This window comes from Panulirus ornatus, chromosome 54 (genome assembly GCF_036320965.1).
Source record: "Panulirus ornatus isolate Po-2019 chromosome 54, ASM3632096v1, whole genome shotgun sequence".
Lineage (NCBI taxonomy): Eukaryota > Metazoa > Arthropoda > Malacostraca > Decapoda > Palinuridae > Panulirus > Panulirus ornatus.
Window position 1 is genome coordinate 6220582 of NC_092277.1, and position 20576 is coordinate 6241157.

Consider the following 20576-nt stretch of genomic DNA (forward strand, 5'->3'; position numbering starts at 1 on the left):
TTTTATCCCCTTTCCCTTTTGGGTACAATGGCCAAATGCACGCATTCCCCAAAATCCTCAGGCACCTCACCATGATCATACATACATTAGAAAACCCCTTCCCCAACCCATAAAACAATACAGTCCCCCCCCCTTTTTTAAAAAATTTCCCACTGCAATACCTTTCCAAAACCCCGGCCCGGGGGCCTTGCCGGCTTTCATCTTCCGAAAAAGCTTTTACTACCCCTTCTCTGTTTTCCCAAAAACATTTTCCCTAACCCTCTCACTTTGCACCCCAAACCTCGACCAAAACACCCAATATCGCCACTCAATCACAAACCATTCAAAAAACCCTTCAAAATACTCCCCTCCATCTCCTTCTTACACCCCAAACTACTTGTTATCACCTCCCCATTTATCCCTTCACTGAAGTTCCCATTTGCTCCCTTTTTTTAAACCACTTTTTTTTACCTCCTTCCAGAACACCCTTTTTATTCTCCCTAAAATTTAATGATACTCCTCACCCCAACCTCTTTTCCCCCATTTTTTTCACCTTTTGCACTTTCTCTTGCCCCTCCTTCTCTTTTTTTTAACCCATCTCCCACCCCCAATTGCTTTTTTTCCCTTTCAAAAATTGTCCAAAGGCCTCACTCTTCTTTTTCCACTAATAATCTTACTTCATCCCACCACTCACTACCCTTTCCCAATTTAAACCCCCCTCCCACTCTTCTCATGCCACAACATCTTTTGCGCAATCCATCACTGATTCCCTAAAAACATCCCATTCCCTCCCCCACTCCCCTTACTTTTCCCTTGTTCCCCCACCTTTTTTTCCCTTCTAAAACCATTTTCTCCTGGGAAATTGAATTTCCCCAACAAGTCCCTTCCCAAGCTCCTTACCTCACCACCCTCTTCACCCCCCAAAATTCATCTTCTTTTCCCGAAAACCCATACAAACTTCAACCCCTTTCCTCCACAAGATTAAAGATCAAACATCCCTCCATTCCCCCCTCTCACACATTAACCTCCAAAAGTCTCTCTTTTTGCCGGGGCCCCGCCCAAATTTAACCAAAAGTAATCCAATAAGCTCTCTGGCCATCTGTCCCCACTTCATAGTAACTTATGTATATCTCGCTTTTTTTTAAAACCCGGTATTCCCAATCACCAAATTTCCCCCCCCTTTTTTAGCACATAAATCTACAAGCTCTTCACCATTTCCATTTACAACACTGAACACCCCCCTGTAAAACCAATTATTTTCCCCCAAAGGGCCCCATTATCACCTTTGATTCAAATCACCCATCACTATAACCCGGGCTTGTGCATCAAAACCACAAACACACTCATTCAGCGCTCCCAAAAACACTTGCCCCTCAGGAAACTTTCTTCTCATGCCCAAGGGGCAATGCACCAATAATCACCCATCTCTCTCCCTCAACTTTCAGTTTTACCCATATTAATCGAGAATTTACTTTCTTACATTCTATCACATAAATCCCACAACTCCTGTTTTCAGGAGTAATGCTACTCCTTCCCTTGCCCCTTTCCTCTCACTAACCCCTGACTTTACCCCAAGACTTCCCAAACCACTCTTCCCCTTTTCCCTTGAGCTTCGTTTCACTCAGAGCCAAAAAAACCAGGTTTCCCTTTTCCCAAACAACTACCTATCTCTCCTTTTTTCACATCTTGGTTACATCCACACACATTTAGACACCCCAAACTGAGTCTAAACAGGGGGATGAGCACTCCCCGCGTGAAATCCTTTTTTTTTTTAAAAGTTAAAAAAACAAGGAAGGAGGGTTTCGGCCCCTCCATCCCGTCCCCTCTAGTCACCTTTTAAAACACTTAGGAAAAACGTGGGAATATTCTTTTAACCCCCATCCCCCCGGGAAAAAAAATAAAATATTTTTTTTTTTTTGCTTTGTCGCTGTCTCCCCCCCGTTTGCAAAGGAGCCCAAGGAAACAGACGAAAGAAATGCCCCAAACCCCCCCCCATACACATGTATATAAAAATACTCCACACAAAGCAAAAAATACATACCTACATAGTTTTCCCTGGTTTTTCCCCCCGAGCTTTACCCTGCCCTGAAAACATCCAAATGACAGCACGTCAACCCCGGTATACCACATCGATCCCAAATTTACTCTATTTTTCCCTTTCCCTCCTTTCACCCTCCTCATTTCAGGGCCCCCCCATCACAGAAAATCTTTTTCACTTTTCCCCTTTTCCCCCTCCAATTTGGTTTCCCCCCCACTTCCCCGTTCCCTCCACCTCCGACACATAATCCTCTTGGTAAAACTTTCCTCACTCATTTTCTCCATGTCCCAAAACCTTTTCCCAAAAAAAACCCTCCCCGCCCCTTCAACCACCCCTCTTTTTTTTTTTTTCCACACATCTCTCTTACCCTTAGTTACTACCCCGACCCAAACCACCTCACACCCACCCCATTGTCCTCAAAAAATCTCATTTCCAGCACATCCACCCCCTTGCGCACAACTCATCCATGGGCCCACGCCTCGCAACCATACAACATTTTTGGGAACCACTTTTCCCTTTCAAACATAGCCTTTTTTTGTTTTCCCGAGATAATGTTCTCGACTTTCCACACTTTCTTCAAGGCCCCCCGGATTTTGGGCCCCCCCCCCCACCCTATAAATTCCACTTCCGCTTCCATTTTTCCATCCACTGCCCGATCCACTCCCAATATCTAAAACATTTTTCTTCCTCCTTTTTTTTTCTCCATTCAAATTTAAACCCCCCAAATTTTAAACTTAAACCCTCAACCCTACGTACCTAATAACCCCTTTCTTTATTCACATTTACTCTTAAAATTTCTTTTTTCACCACTTTTCCAAAAATCAGTCACCACTTTTGGGAGTTTTTTCACATGAAACAGCCACCAGCGCTGATCCTCACGAAAAACAACTGAAATCGCTTCCCTTGGGGGAATATATCTTATATTTTTTTTTTTTTTTTTTGCTTTGTGCTGTCTCCCGGTTTTTCGAGGTTTGCGAAAAGGGGAAAAAGACGAAAGAAAAAGGGCCCCAAACCCCCCCCCAAAACACATGTAAAATACATACGTCCACACATGCAAATATACATACCTACAACTTTCCCCTGGTTTACCCCCCGACGCTTCACAGCCCTGATTCAATCCACTGACATCACGTCAACCCCGGTATACCACATCGATCCAATTCACTCTATTCCTTGCCCTCCTTTTACCCTCCTGCATGTTCTGGCCCTGATCACAGAAAATCTTTTTCCTCATCTTTCCCCCCTCCAATTTGGTCTCCCACTTTCCCCCGTTCCCTCCACCTCCGACACCTATATCCTCTTTGGGCAATCTTTTCCCCCTCATTCTCTCCATTGCCCCCAAACCCTTTCAAAACAAACCCCCTTCTGCTCTGTCAACCACGCTCTTTTTTTTTCCACACATCTCTCTTTCCCTTACTTTCTTACTCATCAAACCACCTCACCCCACACATTGTCCTCAAACATCTCATTTCCCCACATCCATCCTCCTGCGCACAAAATCTATCCAAAAGCCCACGCCTCGCAACCAAACAAAATTGTTGGAACCACTATTCCCCTTTAAACATACCCCTTTTGGTTTTCCCAGATAATGTTCTCGACTTCCACACATTCTTCAAGGCTCCCAGGGTTTTCGCCCCCCCCCCCCCACCCATGATCCACTTCCCCTTCCATGGTTCCATCCGCTGCCAATCCACCCCAGATATCTAAAAACCCTTTTCTTCCTCCCCGTATACTCTTAAAACCTTCCACAAAGCATTTCTATGAACTCCATCATATGACTTCTCAAGATCCATAAATGCTACATACATATCCATCTGTTTTCCAAGTGTTTCTCACATGCATTCTTCAAAGCAAAACCTGATCCACAAATCCTCTACCATTTCTGAAATCACACTTGCTCTCCCCAATCTGATGCTTTGTACATCCTTCACCCTCTCAGTCAATACCCTCCCAAATAATTTCTCTGGAATACTCAACAAACTTATACCTCTGTAGTTTGAACACACACCTTTATCCCCTTTGCCTTTGTACAGTGGCACTATGCATGCATTCCTCCAATCCTCTGGCACTTCTCCATGATCCATACATACATTCAGTATCCTCATCAACCAATCAACAACACGGTTACCCGCTTTCTTAATAAATTCCAGTGCATTACCATCCAAACCTGCCACCTTGCCAGATTTCATCTCCCACAGAGCTTTTACTACCTCTTCTCTCTTAACCATACTGTTCTCCCTGATCCTCTGATCCTCTCTCTTTGCACACCACCCCAACCAAAACACCCTATATCTGCCACTCTGTCATCAAGCACATTCAACAAACCTTCAAAATACTCACTCCATCTCATCTCACTTCATCTCTACCTGTTATTACTTCCCCGATTGCCCCCTTCACCGATGCTCCCATTTGTTTTCTTGTCTTATGCACGTTATTTATCTCCTTCCAAAACATCTTTTTATTCTCCCTAAAGTTTGATACTCTCTCACCCCAACTCTCAGTTGCCCTCTTTTTCAACCCTTGCACCTTTATCTTGAACTCCCAGTCACTTGCACTCCTTCCTTGTAAGTATCGTCCAATTGCCTCTCTTTTTTTCATTCACTGACAACTTTACTTCTTCATTCCACCACTCACTACCCTTTCTAATCTGCCAACCTCTCACCTTTCCCATTCCACATGCATCTTTTGCACAAGCTATTACTGCTTCCCTAAATACATCCCATTCCTCACCCACTCCCTTTACATCATTTGCTCTCACATTTTGCTCTTTTGCTTTCAATCTTTCCTGATACATCCTCACACAAGTCACCTTTCCGAGCTCACTTACTCTCACCACTCTCTTCTCCCCAACATTCTTCTTTTTTGAATACCTCCACAAGATAGTGATCAGACATCCCTCCAGCTGCCCCTCTTAGCACATTAACATCCAAAATCCTCTCATAACACATACTCCAGTAATGCCTTTTGACCAACTCTCCTATTCACATATGTATACTTATATATGCTTTTTTGCTTTGCTTTGTCGCTGTCTCCCGTGTTTGCGAGTTAGCGCAAGGAAACAGACGAAAGAAATGGCCCAACCCACACCCATACACATGTATATACATACGCGTCCATACACGCAAATATACATACACGTCCATACACGCAAATATACGTACCCATACATCTCAATGTACACATATATATACACACACAGACACATACATATATACACATGCACACAATTCACACTGTCTGTCTTTATTCATTCCCATCGCCACCTCGCCACACATGGAATAACATCCCCCTCCCCCCTCATGTGTGCAAGGTAGCGCTAGGAAAGGACAACAAAGGCCCCATTCGTTCACACTCAGTCTCTAGCTGTCATGCAATATTTATTTATTTATATATTTATTTTGCTTTGTCGCTGTCTCCCGCGTTTGCGAGGTAGCACAAGGAAACAGACGAAAGAAATGGCCCAATCCACCCCCATACACATGTATATACATACACGTCCACACACGCAAATATACATACTTATACATCTCAGTGTACACATATATATACACACACAGACACATATCTATATACCCATGCACACAATTCACACTGTCTGCCCTTATTCATTCCCATCGCCACCTCGCCACACATGGAATACCATCCACCTCCCCCCTCATGTGTGCGAGGTAGCGCTAGGAAAAGACAACAAAGGCCCCATTCGTTCACACTCAGTCTCTAGCTGTCATGCAATGATGCCTGAAACCACAGCTCCCTTTCCACATCCAGGCCCCACACAGCTTTCCATGGTTTACCCCAGACGCTTCACATGCCCTGATTCAATCCACTGACAGCACGTCAACCCCGGTATACCACATCGATCCAATTCACTCTATTCCTTGCCCTCCTTTCACCCTCCTGCATGTTCTGGCCCTGATCACTCAAAATCTTTTTCACTCATCTTTCCACCTCCAATTTGGTCTCCCACTTCTCCTCGTTCCCTCCACCTCCGACACATATATCCTCTTGGTCAATCTTTCCTCACTCATTCTCTCCATGTGCCCAAACCATTTCAAAACACCCTCTTCTGCTCTCTCAACCACGCTCTTTTTATTTCCACACATCTCTCTTACCCTTACGTTACTTACTCGATCAAACCACCTCACACCACACATTGTCCTCAAACATCTCATTTCCAGCACATCCATCCTCCTGCGCACAACTCTATCCATAGCCCACGCCTCGCAACCATACAACTTTGTTGGAACCACTATTCCTTCAAACATACCCATTTTTGCTTTCCGAGATAATGTTCTCGACTTCCACACATTCTTCAAGGCTCCCTGGATTTTCGCCCCCTCCCCCACCCTATGATCCACTTCCGCTTCCATGGTTCCATCCGCTGCCAGATCCACTCCCAGATATCTAAAACACTTTACTTCCTCCAGTTTTTCTCCATTCAAACTTACCTCCCAATTGACTTGACCCTCAACCCTACTGTACCTAATAACCTTGCTCTTATTCACATTTACTCTTAACCTTCTTCTTTCACACACTTTACCAAACTCAGTCACCAGCTTCTGCAGTTTCTCACATGAATCAGCCACCAGCGCTGTATCATCAGCGAACAACAACTGACTCACTTCCCAAGCTCTCTCATCCCCAACAGACTTCATACTTGCCCCTCTTTCCAAAACTCTTGCATTCACCTCCCTAACAACCCCATCCATAAAGAAATTAAACAACCATGGAGACATCACACACCCCTGCCGCAAACCTACATTCACTGAGAACCAATCACTTTCCTCTCTTCCTACATGTACACATGCCTTACATCCTCGATAAAAACTTTTCACTGCTTCTAACAACCTGCCTCCCACACCATATATTCTTAATACCTTCCACAGAGCATCTCTATCAACTCTATCATATGCCTTCTCCAGATCTATAAATGCTACATACAAATCCATTTGCTTTTCTAAGTATTTCTCACATACATTCTTCAAAGCAAACACCTGATCCACACATCCTCTACCACTTCTGAAACCACAGTGCTCTTCCCCAATCTGATGCTCTGTACATGCCTTCACCCTCTCAATCAATACCCTCCCATATAATTTACCAGGAATACTCAACAAACTTATACCTCTGTAATTTGAGCACTCACTCTTATCCCCTTTGCCTTTGTACAATGGCACTATGCACGCATTCCGCCAATCCTCAGGCACCTCACCATGAGTCATACATACATTAAATAACCTTACCAACCAGTCAATAATACAGTCACCCCCTTTTTTAATAAATTCCACTGTAATACCATCCAAACCTGCTGCCTTGCCAGCTTTCATCTTCCGCAAAGCTTTTACTACCTCTTCTCTGTTTACCAAATCATTTTCCCTAACCCTCTCACTTTGCACACCACCTCGACCAAAACACCCTATATCTGCCACTCTATCATCAAACACATTCAACAAACCTTCAAAATACTCACTCCATCTCCTTCTTACATCACCACTACTTGTTATCACCTCCCCATTTGATCCCTTCACTGAAGTTCCCATTTGCTCCCTTGTTTTACGCACTTTATTTACCTCCTTCCAGAACATCTTTTTATTCTCCCTAAAATTTAATGATACTCTCTCACCCCAACTCTCATTTGCCATCTTTTTCACCTCTTGCACCTTTCTCTTGACCTCCTGTCTCTTTCTTTTATACATCTCCCACTCAATTGCATTTTTTCCCTGCAAAAATTGTCCAAATGCCTCACTCTTCTCTTTCACTAATAATCTTACTTCATCCCACCACTCACTACCCTTTCTAATCAACCCACCTCCCACTCTTCTCATGCCACAAGCATCTTTTGCGCAATCCATCACTGATTCCCTAAATACATCCCATTCCTCCCCCACTCCCCTTACTTCCATTGTTCTCACCTTTTTCCATTCTGTACTCAGTCTCTCCTGGTACTTCCTCACACAAGTCTCCTTCCCAAGCTCACTTACTCTCACCACCCTCTTCACCCCAACATTCACTCTTCTTTTCTGAAAACCCATACAAATCTTCACCTTAGCCTCCACAAGATAATGATCAGACATCCCTCCAGTTGCACCTCTCAGCACATTAACATCCAAAAGTCTCTCTTTCGCGCCTGTCAATTAACACGTAATCCAATAACGCTCTCTGGCCATCTGTCCTACTTGCATATGTATACTTATGTATATCTCGCTTTTTAAACCAGGTATTCCCAATCACCAGTCCTTTTTCAGCACATAAATCTACAAGCTCTTCACCGTTTCCATTTACAACACTGAACACCCCATGTATACCAATTATTCCCTCAACTACCACATTACTCACCTTTGCATTCAAATCACCCATCACTATAACCCGGTCTTGTGCATCAAAACCACTAACACACTCATTCAGCTGCTCCCAAAACACTTGCCTCTCATGATCTTTCTTCTCATGCCCAGGTGCATATGCACCAATAATCACCCATCTCTCTCCATCAACTTTCAGTTTTACCCATATTAATCGAGAATTTACTTTCTTACATTTTGTCACATACTCCCACAACTCCTGTTTTAGGAGTACTGCTACTCCTTCCCTTGCTCTTGTCCTCTCACTAACCCCTGACTTTACTTCCAAGACATTCCCAAACCACTCTTCCCCTTTACCCTTTAGCTTCGTTTCACTCAGAGCCAAAACATCCAGGTTCCTTTCCTCAAACATACTACCTATCTCTCCTTTTTTCACATCTTGGTTACATCCACACACATTTAGAAACCCCAATCTTAGCCTTCGAGGAGGATGAACACTCCCCGCGTGACTCCTTCTGTTTCCCATTTTAGAAAGTTAAAAAAAATACAAGGAGGGGAGGATTTCTGGCCCCCTGCTCCCGTCCCCTCTTATATATATCTCTTTCTAAACCACGTATTCCCAATCACCAGTCGTTTCTCAGCACACAAATCCACAAGCTCTCTATTTCCATTCGCAGCAGTGAATACCCCATTATACCCTTAAGTGCCACATTATTCACCTTCGCATTTAAATCACCCGCTACTAAAACCTGGTCTCATGTATCAAAGCTGCTGACACACTCACTCAGCTGCTCCCAAAACACTTGCCTCTCATGATCTTTCTTCTCATGACCAGGTGCATAAGCACAAATAATCACCCATCTGTCTCGATCCACATTCAGTTTTACCCACATCAATCTAGAATTTACTTTCTCACTTTCTATCACACACTTCCACAACTCCTGCATCAGGAGTAGTGCTACTCCTTCCTTAGCTCTTTTCCTTTCACAAAGTCGTGACTTTACTCCCAAGACTTCCAAACAACTCTCCCCCTTTACCCTTGAGCTTCGTTTCATTCAGAGCCAAAACATCTAGGTTTCTTTCCTCAAACACACTACCTATCTCTCCTTTCTTCTCATTTTGGTCACATCTGCACACATTTAGACACCCCAATCTGAGCCTTTGAGGAGGATAAGCACTCCGCTCTTGACTCCTCTTCTGTTTTCCTTTTTAGAAATTGAAATACAAGGAGGGGAAGGTTTCCAGCTTCCAGCTTCACCCCCTTTAGTCTCCTTCTATGACACGTGGGGAATACATGGGAAGTATTCTTTCTCCCCTATCCCTAAGTTTGACTTGAATATTCTATTTGCATAGATCAATAGATAGATAGATAAATGGATAGTTTGGTGTATTGATGATGATGTCATTTTTATATTATAGTTAGAAGTGTGAGTCTATTTTTTCTGTGTATTTTGTCACAGAAAATCATTGTAAATTTTTCTTGTATTAAGTGTTACATTTTGAAGGATTTTTAATAATGTTTTGCCCTGTTGTCATTAATGAATGTTTACTTTATTTTCAGGGAAGTCATAGATAAAATGCTGTTTACTTCTACTGGAGACAACACTAGGGGTAGACATTTGAAGCTGTTTCACTCTGACTCAGATGCCGTCAATGAGATAGTATCCAACATCAGCTCCAACAGGGATGAGAAAACCAAAATAGGCAAAACCTTTGATGTGCTGAAAATGAAATTGGAAAGACTGGGTCATCTGAATGCTAAGGACATAGAACGAGCTGTAGAGTGTTTGGATCATCACGTGGGGGATTTAACAGAAAGTGATTGTATGAAGCTTCTCCATTTCACCCTAAGGATGGCAGAAGATGAATATCGACCATGTGCAGATCTTGTTCAGCATGTATGGCTATTGTCCACCAAATCAAGTAAGTTGAAATATCCAAAAGGCAACCGTATATTAATTGCTTAAAGTCACTGTAATCTGATTTTATCAAAGTAATTTTTATAATGAGGATATATTTTTCTATAATGGATTGTGGATATAAAATGCATGACTTTAAGGATATGTGGCATGTGCAGACTGCAAAAAAGTGCTCTCAGAACAGTCACTGGAAGCTTAACTTATACAAATACTCAACACTTTCACTGTGAAACAAAGACTTTCCCAAAACAGTCCCACGTCAATATGCTTGGCACTCAATTCTTTGCAACAGTACCAGGCTTGTCCCACTTCAGTCACCCTGCAATTAACCACCAACCTCCAAATAGAAATAAAAACCTACCTCTACCTCACACATCAGTAACCTTTAACTCACAGTTCCCCACACTCCCAGCAAATATAACGATAACAAAACACATGCACACTGAAATAGCCCAGCAAGCACTAAATGTCGGACCTCCTAACTCAGTCTTAAACTCCAACCTTCTGGACATAAACCCATCAGAAACCAGACTCCCAGACAAGCATGAGTCATACTCTCCTTCTTACACTCTGGCCATTACCCATCCTCACAAAACTGCTAACACTGCTTCAACATGTAGCATGAACCTTCATGCCCATGATGCAACTACTGTAAAGAAAACACTCAGCACATACTATTCAATTGCCCAGCACTTTCTGGACACACACACACACACACACACACACACACACACACACACACACACACACACACACACACACACACACACACACACACATCATAACATTTTATGACCTATGATCTTGACTGGGGAATTTGGCCAGCTTCCTGAGCACTCCAGAGCCTCATAAGAATAGAAAGGACTCCAGAGGTAGAAATTTATTTAGATTTCTGAATGTATGTGAATGTAACCAAGATGAGAAGAGCAGAGAGATAGGTATTACAATTGAGGAAAGAAACCTGAATGTTCTGGCTCTGAGTGAAATGAAGCTCAAGGGTAAAGGGGAATAATGGTTTGGAAATGTCTTGGGAGTAAAGCCAGGGGTTGGTGAGAGGACAAGAGCTAAGGAAGGAGTAGCACTGTGCCTGAAGCAGGAGTTGTGTAAGTGTGTGATAGAGTGTAATGAAGTAAATTTTAGATTGATGTGGGTAAAACTGAAAGTGGATAACAAGAGATGGGTGATTATTGGTGCTTATGCACCTGGCCATGAGAAGAGAGATCAAAGAAGCAAGTGTTTTGGGAACAGCTGAGTGAGTGTTTCTGAATTTTTGGTGCATGAGACCAGACATTAGTGATGGGTAATTTAAATGTGAGGGTAAGTAATGTGGCAGCTGAGGGTATAATTGGTGTACTTGGGGTATTCAGTGTTGTGATTGGAAATGGCTAGGAGCTTGTGGATTTATGTGATGAAAAAAGAGTGGTTACTGGGAATACCTGATTCAAAAAGAGAGATATACATATATATACATATGTGAGTAGGAAAGATGGTCAGTGGGCAGTATTAGATTACATAGTGATTGATAGGCATATAAAAGAGAGACTTTTGGATGTAAATATGCTAAGAGGGGTAGCTGGTTGGATGTCTGATGACTGTCTTGTGGAGGCAAGGGTGGAGATTTATAGAGGTTTTTGAAGAAGAGGAAACACTGTTGGGGAGGAGAGTGTGGTGAGAGAAAGTGAGCTTGTTAAGGAGACTTGTTTGAAGAAATACTGGGAGAGATTGAGTGTCGAATGGCAAATGGTGAAAGCAAGTGAAGTGAGGGCAGTGGATGAGGAATGGGAAGTATATAGGGAAGCAGTGATGGCATGTGCAAAACATGCATGTGGCATGCAAAAGGTGGGAGATGGGCAGATGAAAAAGGGTTGTTAGTGCAGAATGAAGTAAAGTTGTTAGTGAAAGAGAAAAGGGAGGCTTTTGGGCAATACTTACTAGGAAGGAATGCAAATGGATGGGAGATATATTAGAGAAAGTGGCAGGAGATCTAGAGGGAGGTGCAACGGTTGAAAAATAGGGCAAATTAGAGTTGGGGTGAGAGATTATCATTAAACTTCAGGGAGGGTAAAATGATGCATGGAAGGAGGAAAATAATGTGTGAAAGACAAGAGACGAATGGAAATATTGGTGAAGGGTGAAAAGGAAAGTGATAACAGGTAGTGATGGAGTGAGGAGGACATGGAGTGAGTAATTGAAGGATTGTTGAATGTTTTTGATAAGAGTGGCTGATGTAGTATGTTTTAGTCAGGATTGTATGCAAAGTGAGAGAGTCATGGAGAGTGCTTTGGTGTAGAGAGAAGGGTTGGTGAAATCCTTGCGGAAGATGGAATCTGGCAAAGTGGCGAGAGTGGATGATGTTGCGGTTGAATTTATTAAGAAAGGGGGTGACTGTGTCGTTGATTGGTAGATAAGGATTTTAGTGTATGTATGGATCATGGTGAAGTGCCTGAGGATTGGGAGTGCATGTATAGTGTCACTGTATAAAGGCAAAGGGGATAAAGGTGAGTGTTAAAACTAGAGAGGCATAAATTTGATGAGTATACCTAGTAAATTGTATGGGAGGTGATTGATTGAGATGGTGAAGGCATGGACAGAGCTTCAGAATGGGGAGGAGCTGTGTGTCAGAACCGGTAGAGGATGTGAGGATCAGGTTTTTGCTTTGAAGAGTGCATATGAGAAGTACGTAGGAAAAAAGATTGATTTATATGTGGCATTTACGGTTCTGGAGAAGTTGTATGATAGGATTGATTGAGATGCTTTGTGGAAGAACTTAGTACGATAGGATTGATAGAGATGCTTTGTGGAAGAACTTAGCACGATAGGATTGATAGATGCTTTGTGGAAGGACTTAAGAATATATGATGTAGAAGGTTAGCTGCTAGAAGCAGAGAAGTATTTGTTAAGGGTATAAAGTATGCGTATGAGTAGGAAGAGAGGAGCGTGATTGATTCCCAGTGAAGGTCGGTCTGCGACAGGGTTGTGTGATGTCACCATGATTGTTTAATTTGTTTACGGACTGGGCGATGAGTGAGGTATATGCAAGTCCTGGAGAGAGGGGATGAGTATGCAGTCTGTTGAGATGAGAAGGCTTGGGATGTGTGTCAGTTGTTGCTTCCCAATGATGCAGCACTGGTGGCTGGCTGATTCAAGTGAGAAATGCAGAAGTTGGTGGCTTAGTTTGGAAGTGTGCAAAAGAAGAAAGTTGGGAGCATATGTGAATAAGAGCAAGGTTATCAAGTTCAGTATGGTTGAGTGACAAGTTAAGTTGGGAGTGTTCTTGGCAGGAAATGGAACCATGGAGGCAGAAGTAAGTTGTAGGGTGGAGGAAGGAGCAAAGGTCCTGGGAGTGATGAAGAATGTTTGGAAAGAGAGAACAAATACGGATATGTTTGAAGGAATATTAGTTCCAGCAATTTTATATAGTTGTGAGACATGGGTTATAAATAGGGTTGTGTGAGGAGTGTGAATGTGTTGGAAATGAAATGTTTGAGAACAATATGTGGTGTGAGGTGGTTTGAGTAAGTAATGAAAGGGTAAGAGAGATTTATGGAAATATGAAGAATGTGGTTGAGAGAGCAGAAGAGGGTGCATTGAAATGAGTGAGGAAAGATTGACAAAGAGTGTATATTTGTCATAAGTGGAGGGAATAAGAAGTGGGATACCAAATTGAAAGCCGAAGGATGTAGTGAAAAAGTTTCAGAGCAGTTGGAGCCTAAACATGCAGGAGGGTGAAAGGCATGCACGAAATAGTGTGCGTTGGAACGATTTGATACACGGGGTTCAGTGTTCCGTTAATGGACTGAATCAGGCATGTGAAAAGTCTTGGGTAAACTATGGGAAGGTCTGTTGGGCCTGGATGTGGATAGGGAGCTATGGTTTCAATGCATTACACATGACAGCTCGTGTATGGATGTGAGTGGATGTGGCCTTTGTTCGTGTTTTCTGGCGCTATCCCGCTGGTGCAGAGGATGGCTATTCTGTTTCCTGTGAGGTAGGATAGTGCCAGGAATAGATGAAGGTGAGCAAGTATTAATGTGTACATGTGTATATATGTATCCCTTGGGATAGGGGAGAAAGAATACTTCCTACATATTCCTCAAGTGTCGTAGAGGGTGACTAAAGGGGATGGGAGCGGGGTCTAGAAACCCTCTCCTCCTTGTATTTTAACTTTCTAAAAGGGGAAACAGAAGAAGGAGTCACGTGGGGAGTGCTCATCCTCCTCGAAGTCTCAGATTGGGGTGTCTAAAGGTGTGTGGACGTAACCAAGATGAGGAAAAAAGGAGAGATAGGTAGTATGTTTGAGGAAAGGAACCTCTATGTTTTGCCTCTGAGTAAGACGAAGCTCAAGGGTAAAGGGGAAGAGTGGTTTGGGAATGTCTTGGGAGTAAAGTCAGGGATTAGTGAGAGGACAAGAGCAAGGGAAGGAGTAGCACTACTCCTGATACAGGAGTTGTGGGAGTATATGATAGAGTGTAAGAAAGTATGGATAAAACTGAAAGTGGATGGAGAGAAATTGGTGATTATTGGTGCATATGCACCTGGACATGAGAAGAAAGACCATGAGAGGCAAGTGTTTTGGGAGCAGCTGAGTGAGGGTGTTAGTAGTTTTGATGCACGAGACTGGGCTATAGTGATGGGTGATTTGAATGCAAAGGTAAGTAATGTGGCAGTTGAGGGAATAATTGGTGTACATTGGGTGTTCAGGGTTGTAAATGGAAATGGTGAAGAGCTTGTAGATTTTTACGCTGAAAAAAGGACTGGTGATTGGGAATACCTGGTTTAAAAACAAAGATATACATAAGTATACGTATGTAAGCAGGAGAGATGGCCTGAGAGCATTATTGGATTTCCTGTTAATTGATAAGCATGTGAAAGAGAGACTTTTGGATGTTAATGTGTTGAGAGGTGAAACTGGAGGGATGTTGGATCATTATCTTGTAGAGGTTAAGGTGAAGATTCGTAGAGGTTTTCAGAAAATGAGAAAATGTTGGGGTGAAGAGAGTGGTGAGAGTAAGTGAGCTTGGGAAGGAGACTTGTTTGAGGAAATACTAGGAGAGACTGAGTGCAGAATGGAAAAAGGTGAGAGCAAAGGACATAAGGGGTGTGGTGGAGGAATGGGACGTAGTTAGGGAAGCAGTGATGGCTTGCGCAAAAGATGCTTGTGGCATGAGAAGCGTGGGAGGTGGGCAGATTAGAAAGGGTGGTGGGATGCAGAAGTAAGATTAATAGTGAAAGAGAAGAGAGAGGCATTTTGACGATTTTTGCAGGGAAATAGTGCAAATGACGGAGATGTATAAGAGAGTATCCTTAAATTTTAGGGAGAATAAAAGATGATTTGGAAGGAGGTAAATAAAGTGCGTAAGACAAGAGAACAAATGGGAACATTAGTGAAGGGGGCTAAGGGGAGGTAATAACAAGTAGTGGTGATGTGAGAAGGAGATGGAGTGAGTATTTGGAAGGTTTGTTGAATGTGCTAGATGATAGAGTGGCAGATATAGGATGTTTTGGACGAGGTGGTGTGTAAAGTGAGAGGGTCAGGGAGAATGGTTTGGTAAACAGAGAAGACGTAGTGAAAGCTTTGCGGAAGATGAAAGCTGGCAAGGTGGCAGGTATGGATGGTATTGCAGTGGAATTTAATAAAAAAGGGGATAACTGTGTTGTTGACTGGTTCATGAGGATATACACTATATGTATGGCTCATGGTGAAGTGCCTGAGGATTGGCAGAATGCATGCATAGTGCCATTGTACAAAGGCAAAGGGGATAAAGGTGAGTGTTCAAATTACATAGGTATAAGTTTGTTGAGTATTCTTGGGAAATTATATTGGAGGGTATGGATTGAGAGGGTGAAGGCATATACAGAGCATCAGATTGGGAAAGAGCAGTGTGGTTTCAGAAGTGGTAAAGGATGTGTGGATCGGGTGTTTGCTTTGAAGAATGTTTGTGAGAAATACTTAGAAAAACAAATGGATTTGTATGTAGCATTTATGGATCTGGAGAAGGCATATGATAGAGTTGATAGAGATGCTCTGTGGAAGATATTAAGAGTATATGGTGTGGGAGGCAAGTTGCTAGAAGCAGTGAAAAGTTTTTATTGAGGATGTAAGGCATGCGTACGAGTAGGAAGAGAGGAAAGTGATTGGTTCCCATGGAATGTCAGTTTGTGGCAGGGGTGTGCGATGTCTCCATGGTTGTTTACTTTGTTTATGGATGGGTTTGTTAGGGAGGTAAATGCAAGAGGTTTGGGAAGAGGGGCGAGTATGCGTTCTGTTGTGGATGAGAGGGCTTGGGAAGTGAGTCAGTTGTTGTTCGATGATGATACAGCACTGGTGGCTGATTCATGTGAGAAACTGCAGAAGTGGGTGACTGAGTTTGGTAAAGTGTGTGAAAGAAGAAAGCTGAGAGTAAATGTGAATAAGAGCAAGGTTATGAAGGGTTGAGGTTCATGTCAAATGGGAGGTAAGTTTGAATGGAGAAAAACTGGAGGAAGTGAAGTGTTTTAGGTATCTGGGAGTGGATCTGGCAGTGGATGGAACCATGGAAGTGAAAGTGAGTCACAGGGTGAGGAGGGGGCGAAGCTTCTGGGAGTGTTGAAGAATGTGTGGAAGGCGAGAAAATTATCTTGGAAATCAAAAATGGGTATGTTTGAAGGAATAGTAGTTCCAACAATATTGTATGGTTGCGAGACGTGGGCGATAGATAGGGTTGTGCGGAGGAGGGTGGATGTGCTGGAAATGAGATGTTTGAGGACTATATGTGGTGTGAGGTGGTTTGATTGGGTAAGTAATGAAAGGGTAAGAGGGAAGTGTGGTAATAAAAAGAGTGTGATTAAGAGAGCAGAAGAGGGTGTGTTGAAATGCTTTGGTCACATGGAGAGAATGAGTGAGGGAAGATTGACAAAGAGGATGTATGTGTCAGAGGTGGAGGGAACGAGAAGTGGTAGACCAAATTTGAGGTGGAAAGATGGAGTAAAAATGATTTTGAGTGACCAGGGCTTGAACGTATAGGAGGGTGAAAAGTGTGCAAGGAATATAGTGAATTGGAATGATGTGGTATACCGGGGTCGACGTGCTGTCAGTGGATTGAACCAGGGCATGTGAAGCGTCTGGGGTAAACCATGGAAAGTTCTGTGGGGCCTGGATGTGGAAAGAGAGCTGTGGTTTTGGTGCATTATACATGACAGCTAGAGAGTGAGTGTGAACTAATGTGGCCTTTGTTGTCTTTTCCTAGTGCTAACTTGTGCGCATGCGGGGGGGAAAAGGGTGTCATTTCATGTGTGGCGAGGTGATGACGGGATGAATAAAGGCAGCAAGTATGAATTATGTACATATGTATGTACGTATATGTCTGTGTATGTATATATATGTATACGTTGAAATGTATAGGTATGTATATGTGTGTGTGTGGATGTGTATGTATATACATGTGTATGTGGGTGGGTTGGGCCATTCTTTCGTCTGTTTCCTTGTGCTACCTCGCTAATGTGGGAGACAGCAACAAAGTATAATAAGTATGAATGATAATAAATGTATGTATCCCTGGGGATAAGAGAGAAAGAATACTTCCCACACATTCCTGACATGTCGTAGAAGGCGACTAAAGGGGATGGAAGCGGGGAGCTGGAAACCCTCCCCTCCTTGTATTTTAACTTTCTAAAAAGGGAAACAGAAGAAGGAGTCATAAGGGGAGTGCTCATCATCCTTGAAGGATCAGATCGGGGTGTCTGAATGTGTGTGGATGTAACCAAGATGAGAGAAAAGGAGAGATAGGTAGTATGTTTGAGGAAAGGAACCTGGATGTTTTGGCTCTGAGTGAAATGAAGCTCAAGGGTAAAGGGGAAAAGTGGTTTGGGAATGTCTTGGGAGTAAAGTCAGGGGTTAGTGAGAGGACAAGAGCAAGGGAAGGAGTAGCACTACTCCTGAAAGAGGAGTGGTGGGAGTATGTGATAGAGTGTAAAAAAGTAAACTCTAGATTGATATGAGTAAAACTGAAAGTGGGTGGAGAGAGATGGGTGATTATTGGTGCATATGCACCTGGGCATGAGAAGAAAGATCATGAGAGGCAAGTGTTTTGGGAGCAGCTGAGTGAGTGTGTTAGTAGTTTTGATGCACGAGACTGGGTTATAGTGATAGGTGATTTGATGCAAAGTTGAGTAATGTGGCAGTTGAGGGAATAATTGGTGTACATGGGATGTTCATTGTTGTAAATGGAAATGGTGAAGAGCTTGTAGATTTATGTGCTGAAAAAGGATTGATAATTGGGAATACCTGGTTTAAAAAGAGAGATGTTCATAAGTATACTTATGTAAGTAGGAGAGATGGCCAGAGAGCGTTATTGGATTACATGTTAATTGATAGGCACGCGAAAGAGAGACTTTTGGATGTTAATATGCTGAGAGGTGCAACTGGAGGGATGTCTGATCATTATCTTTTGAAGGCAAAGGTGAAGATTTGTAGAGGTTTTCAGAAAAGAAGAGAGAACGCTGGGGTGAAAAGAGTGGTGAGAGTAAGTGAGCTTGCGAAGGAGACTTGTGTGAGGAGGTAGGAGAGACTGAGTACAGAATGGAAAAAGGTGAGAACAAAGGAGGTAAGGGGAGTGGGGGAGGAATGGGATGTATTTAGGGAATCAGTGATGGCTTGCGCAAAAGATGGTTGTGGCATGAGAAGTGTGGGAGGTGGGCAGATTAGAAAGGGTAGTGAATGGTGGGATGAAGAAGTAAGATTATTAATGAAAGAGAAGAGAGAGGCATTTGGACGATTTTTGCAGGGAAATAATGCAAATGAGTGGGAGATGTATAAAAGAAATAGGCAGGAGGTCAAGAGAAAGGTGCAAGAGGTGAAAAAGAGGGCAAATGAGAGTTGGGGTGAGAGGTTAGGGAGAATAAAAAGATATCTTGGAAGGAGGTAAATAAGGTGCGTAAGACAAGGGAACAAATGGGAACTTCAGTGAAGGGGACTAATGGGGAGGTGATAACAAGTAGTGGTGATGTGAGAAGGAGATGGAGTGAGTATTTTGAAGGTTTGTTGAATGTGTTTGATGATAGAGTGGCAGATATAGGGTGTTTTGGTCGAGGTGGTGTGCAAAGTGAGAGGGTTAGGGAGAATGATTTGGTAAACAGAGAAGAGGTAGTAAAAGCTTTGCGTAAGATGAAAGCCGGGAAGGCAGCGGGTTTGGATGGTATTGCAGTGGAATTTATTAAAAAAGGGGGTGACTGTATTGTTGACTAGTTGGTAAGGTTATTTAATGTATGTATGACTCATGGTGAGGTGCCTGAGGATTGGCGGAGTGCTTGCATAGTGCCATTGTACAAAGGCAAAGGGGAAAAAGTGAGTGCTCAAATTACAGAGGTATAAGTTTGTTCAGTATTCCTGGTAAATTATATGGGAGGATATTGATTGAGAGGGTGAAGGCATGTACAGAGCATCAGATTGGGGAAGAGCAGTGTGGTTTCAGAAGTGGTAGAGGATGTGTGGATCAGGTGTTTGCTTTGAAGAATGTATGTGAGAAATACTTAGAAAAGCAAATGGATTTGTATGTAGCATTTATGGATCTGGAGAAGGCATATGAGAGATGATAGAGATGCTCTGTGGAAGGTATTAAGAATATATGGTGTGGGAGGCAAGTTGTTAGAAGCAGTGAAAAGTTTTTATTGAGGATGTAAGGCATGTGTAAGAGTAGGAAGAGAGGAAAGTGATTGGTTCTCAGTGAATGTAGGTTTGCGGCAGGGGTGTGTGATGTCTCCATGGTTGTTTAATTTGTTTATGGATGGGGTTGTTAGAGAGGTGAATGGAAGAGTTTTGGAAAGAGGGGCAAGAATGCAGTCTGTTGTGGATGAGAGAGCTTGGGAAGTGAGTCAGTTGTTGTTCGCTGATGATAGAGCGCTGGTGGCTGATTCATGTGAGAAACTGCAGAAGCTGGTGACTGAGTTTGGTAAAGTGTGTGAAAGAAGAAAGCTGAGAGTAAATGTGAATAAGAGCAAGGTTATTAGGTACCATAGGGTTGAGGGACAAGTTAGTTGGGAGGTAAGTTTGAATGGAGAAAAACTGGAGGAAGTGAAGTGTTTTAGATATCTGGGAGTGGATCTGGCAGCGGATGGAACCATGGAAATGGAAGTGAATCATAGGGTAGGGGAGAGGGCGAAAGTTCTGGGAGCGTTGAAGAATGTGTAGAAGTCGAGAACATTATCTTGGAAAGCAAAAATGGGTATGCTTGAAGGAATAGTGGTTCCAACAATGTTATATGGTTGCGAGGCATGGGCTATAGATATAGTTGTGCGGAGGAGGGTGGATGTGCTGGAAATGAGATGTTTGAGGACAATATGTGGTGTGAGGTGGTTTGATCGAGT

At 42.9% G+C, this 20576-nt stretch overlaps 1 protein-coding gene across 1 annotated transcript in view; it reads left to right on the plus strand.

Moving 5' to 3' along the window:
* LOC139765309 (uncharacterized) overlaps positions 1-20576 on the plus strand; it is a 135769-nt gene that overhangs the window by 33800 nt on the left and 81393 nt on the right. The window contains exon 2 of the mRNA XM_071692696.1: positions 9878-10239. Coding sequence (XP_071548797.1) covers positions 9878-10239 — 362 coding nt within the window. The remainder of the gene's footprint in view (positions 1-9877; positions 10240-20576) is intronic.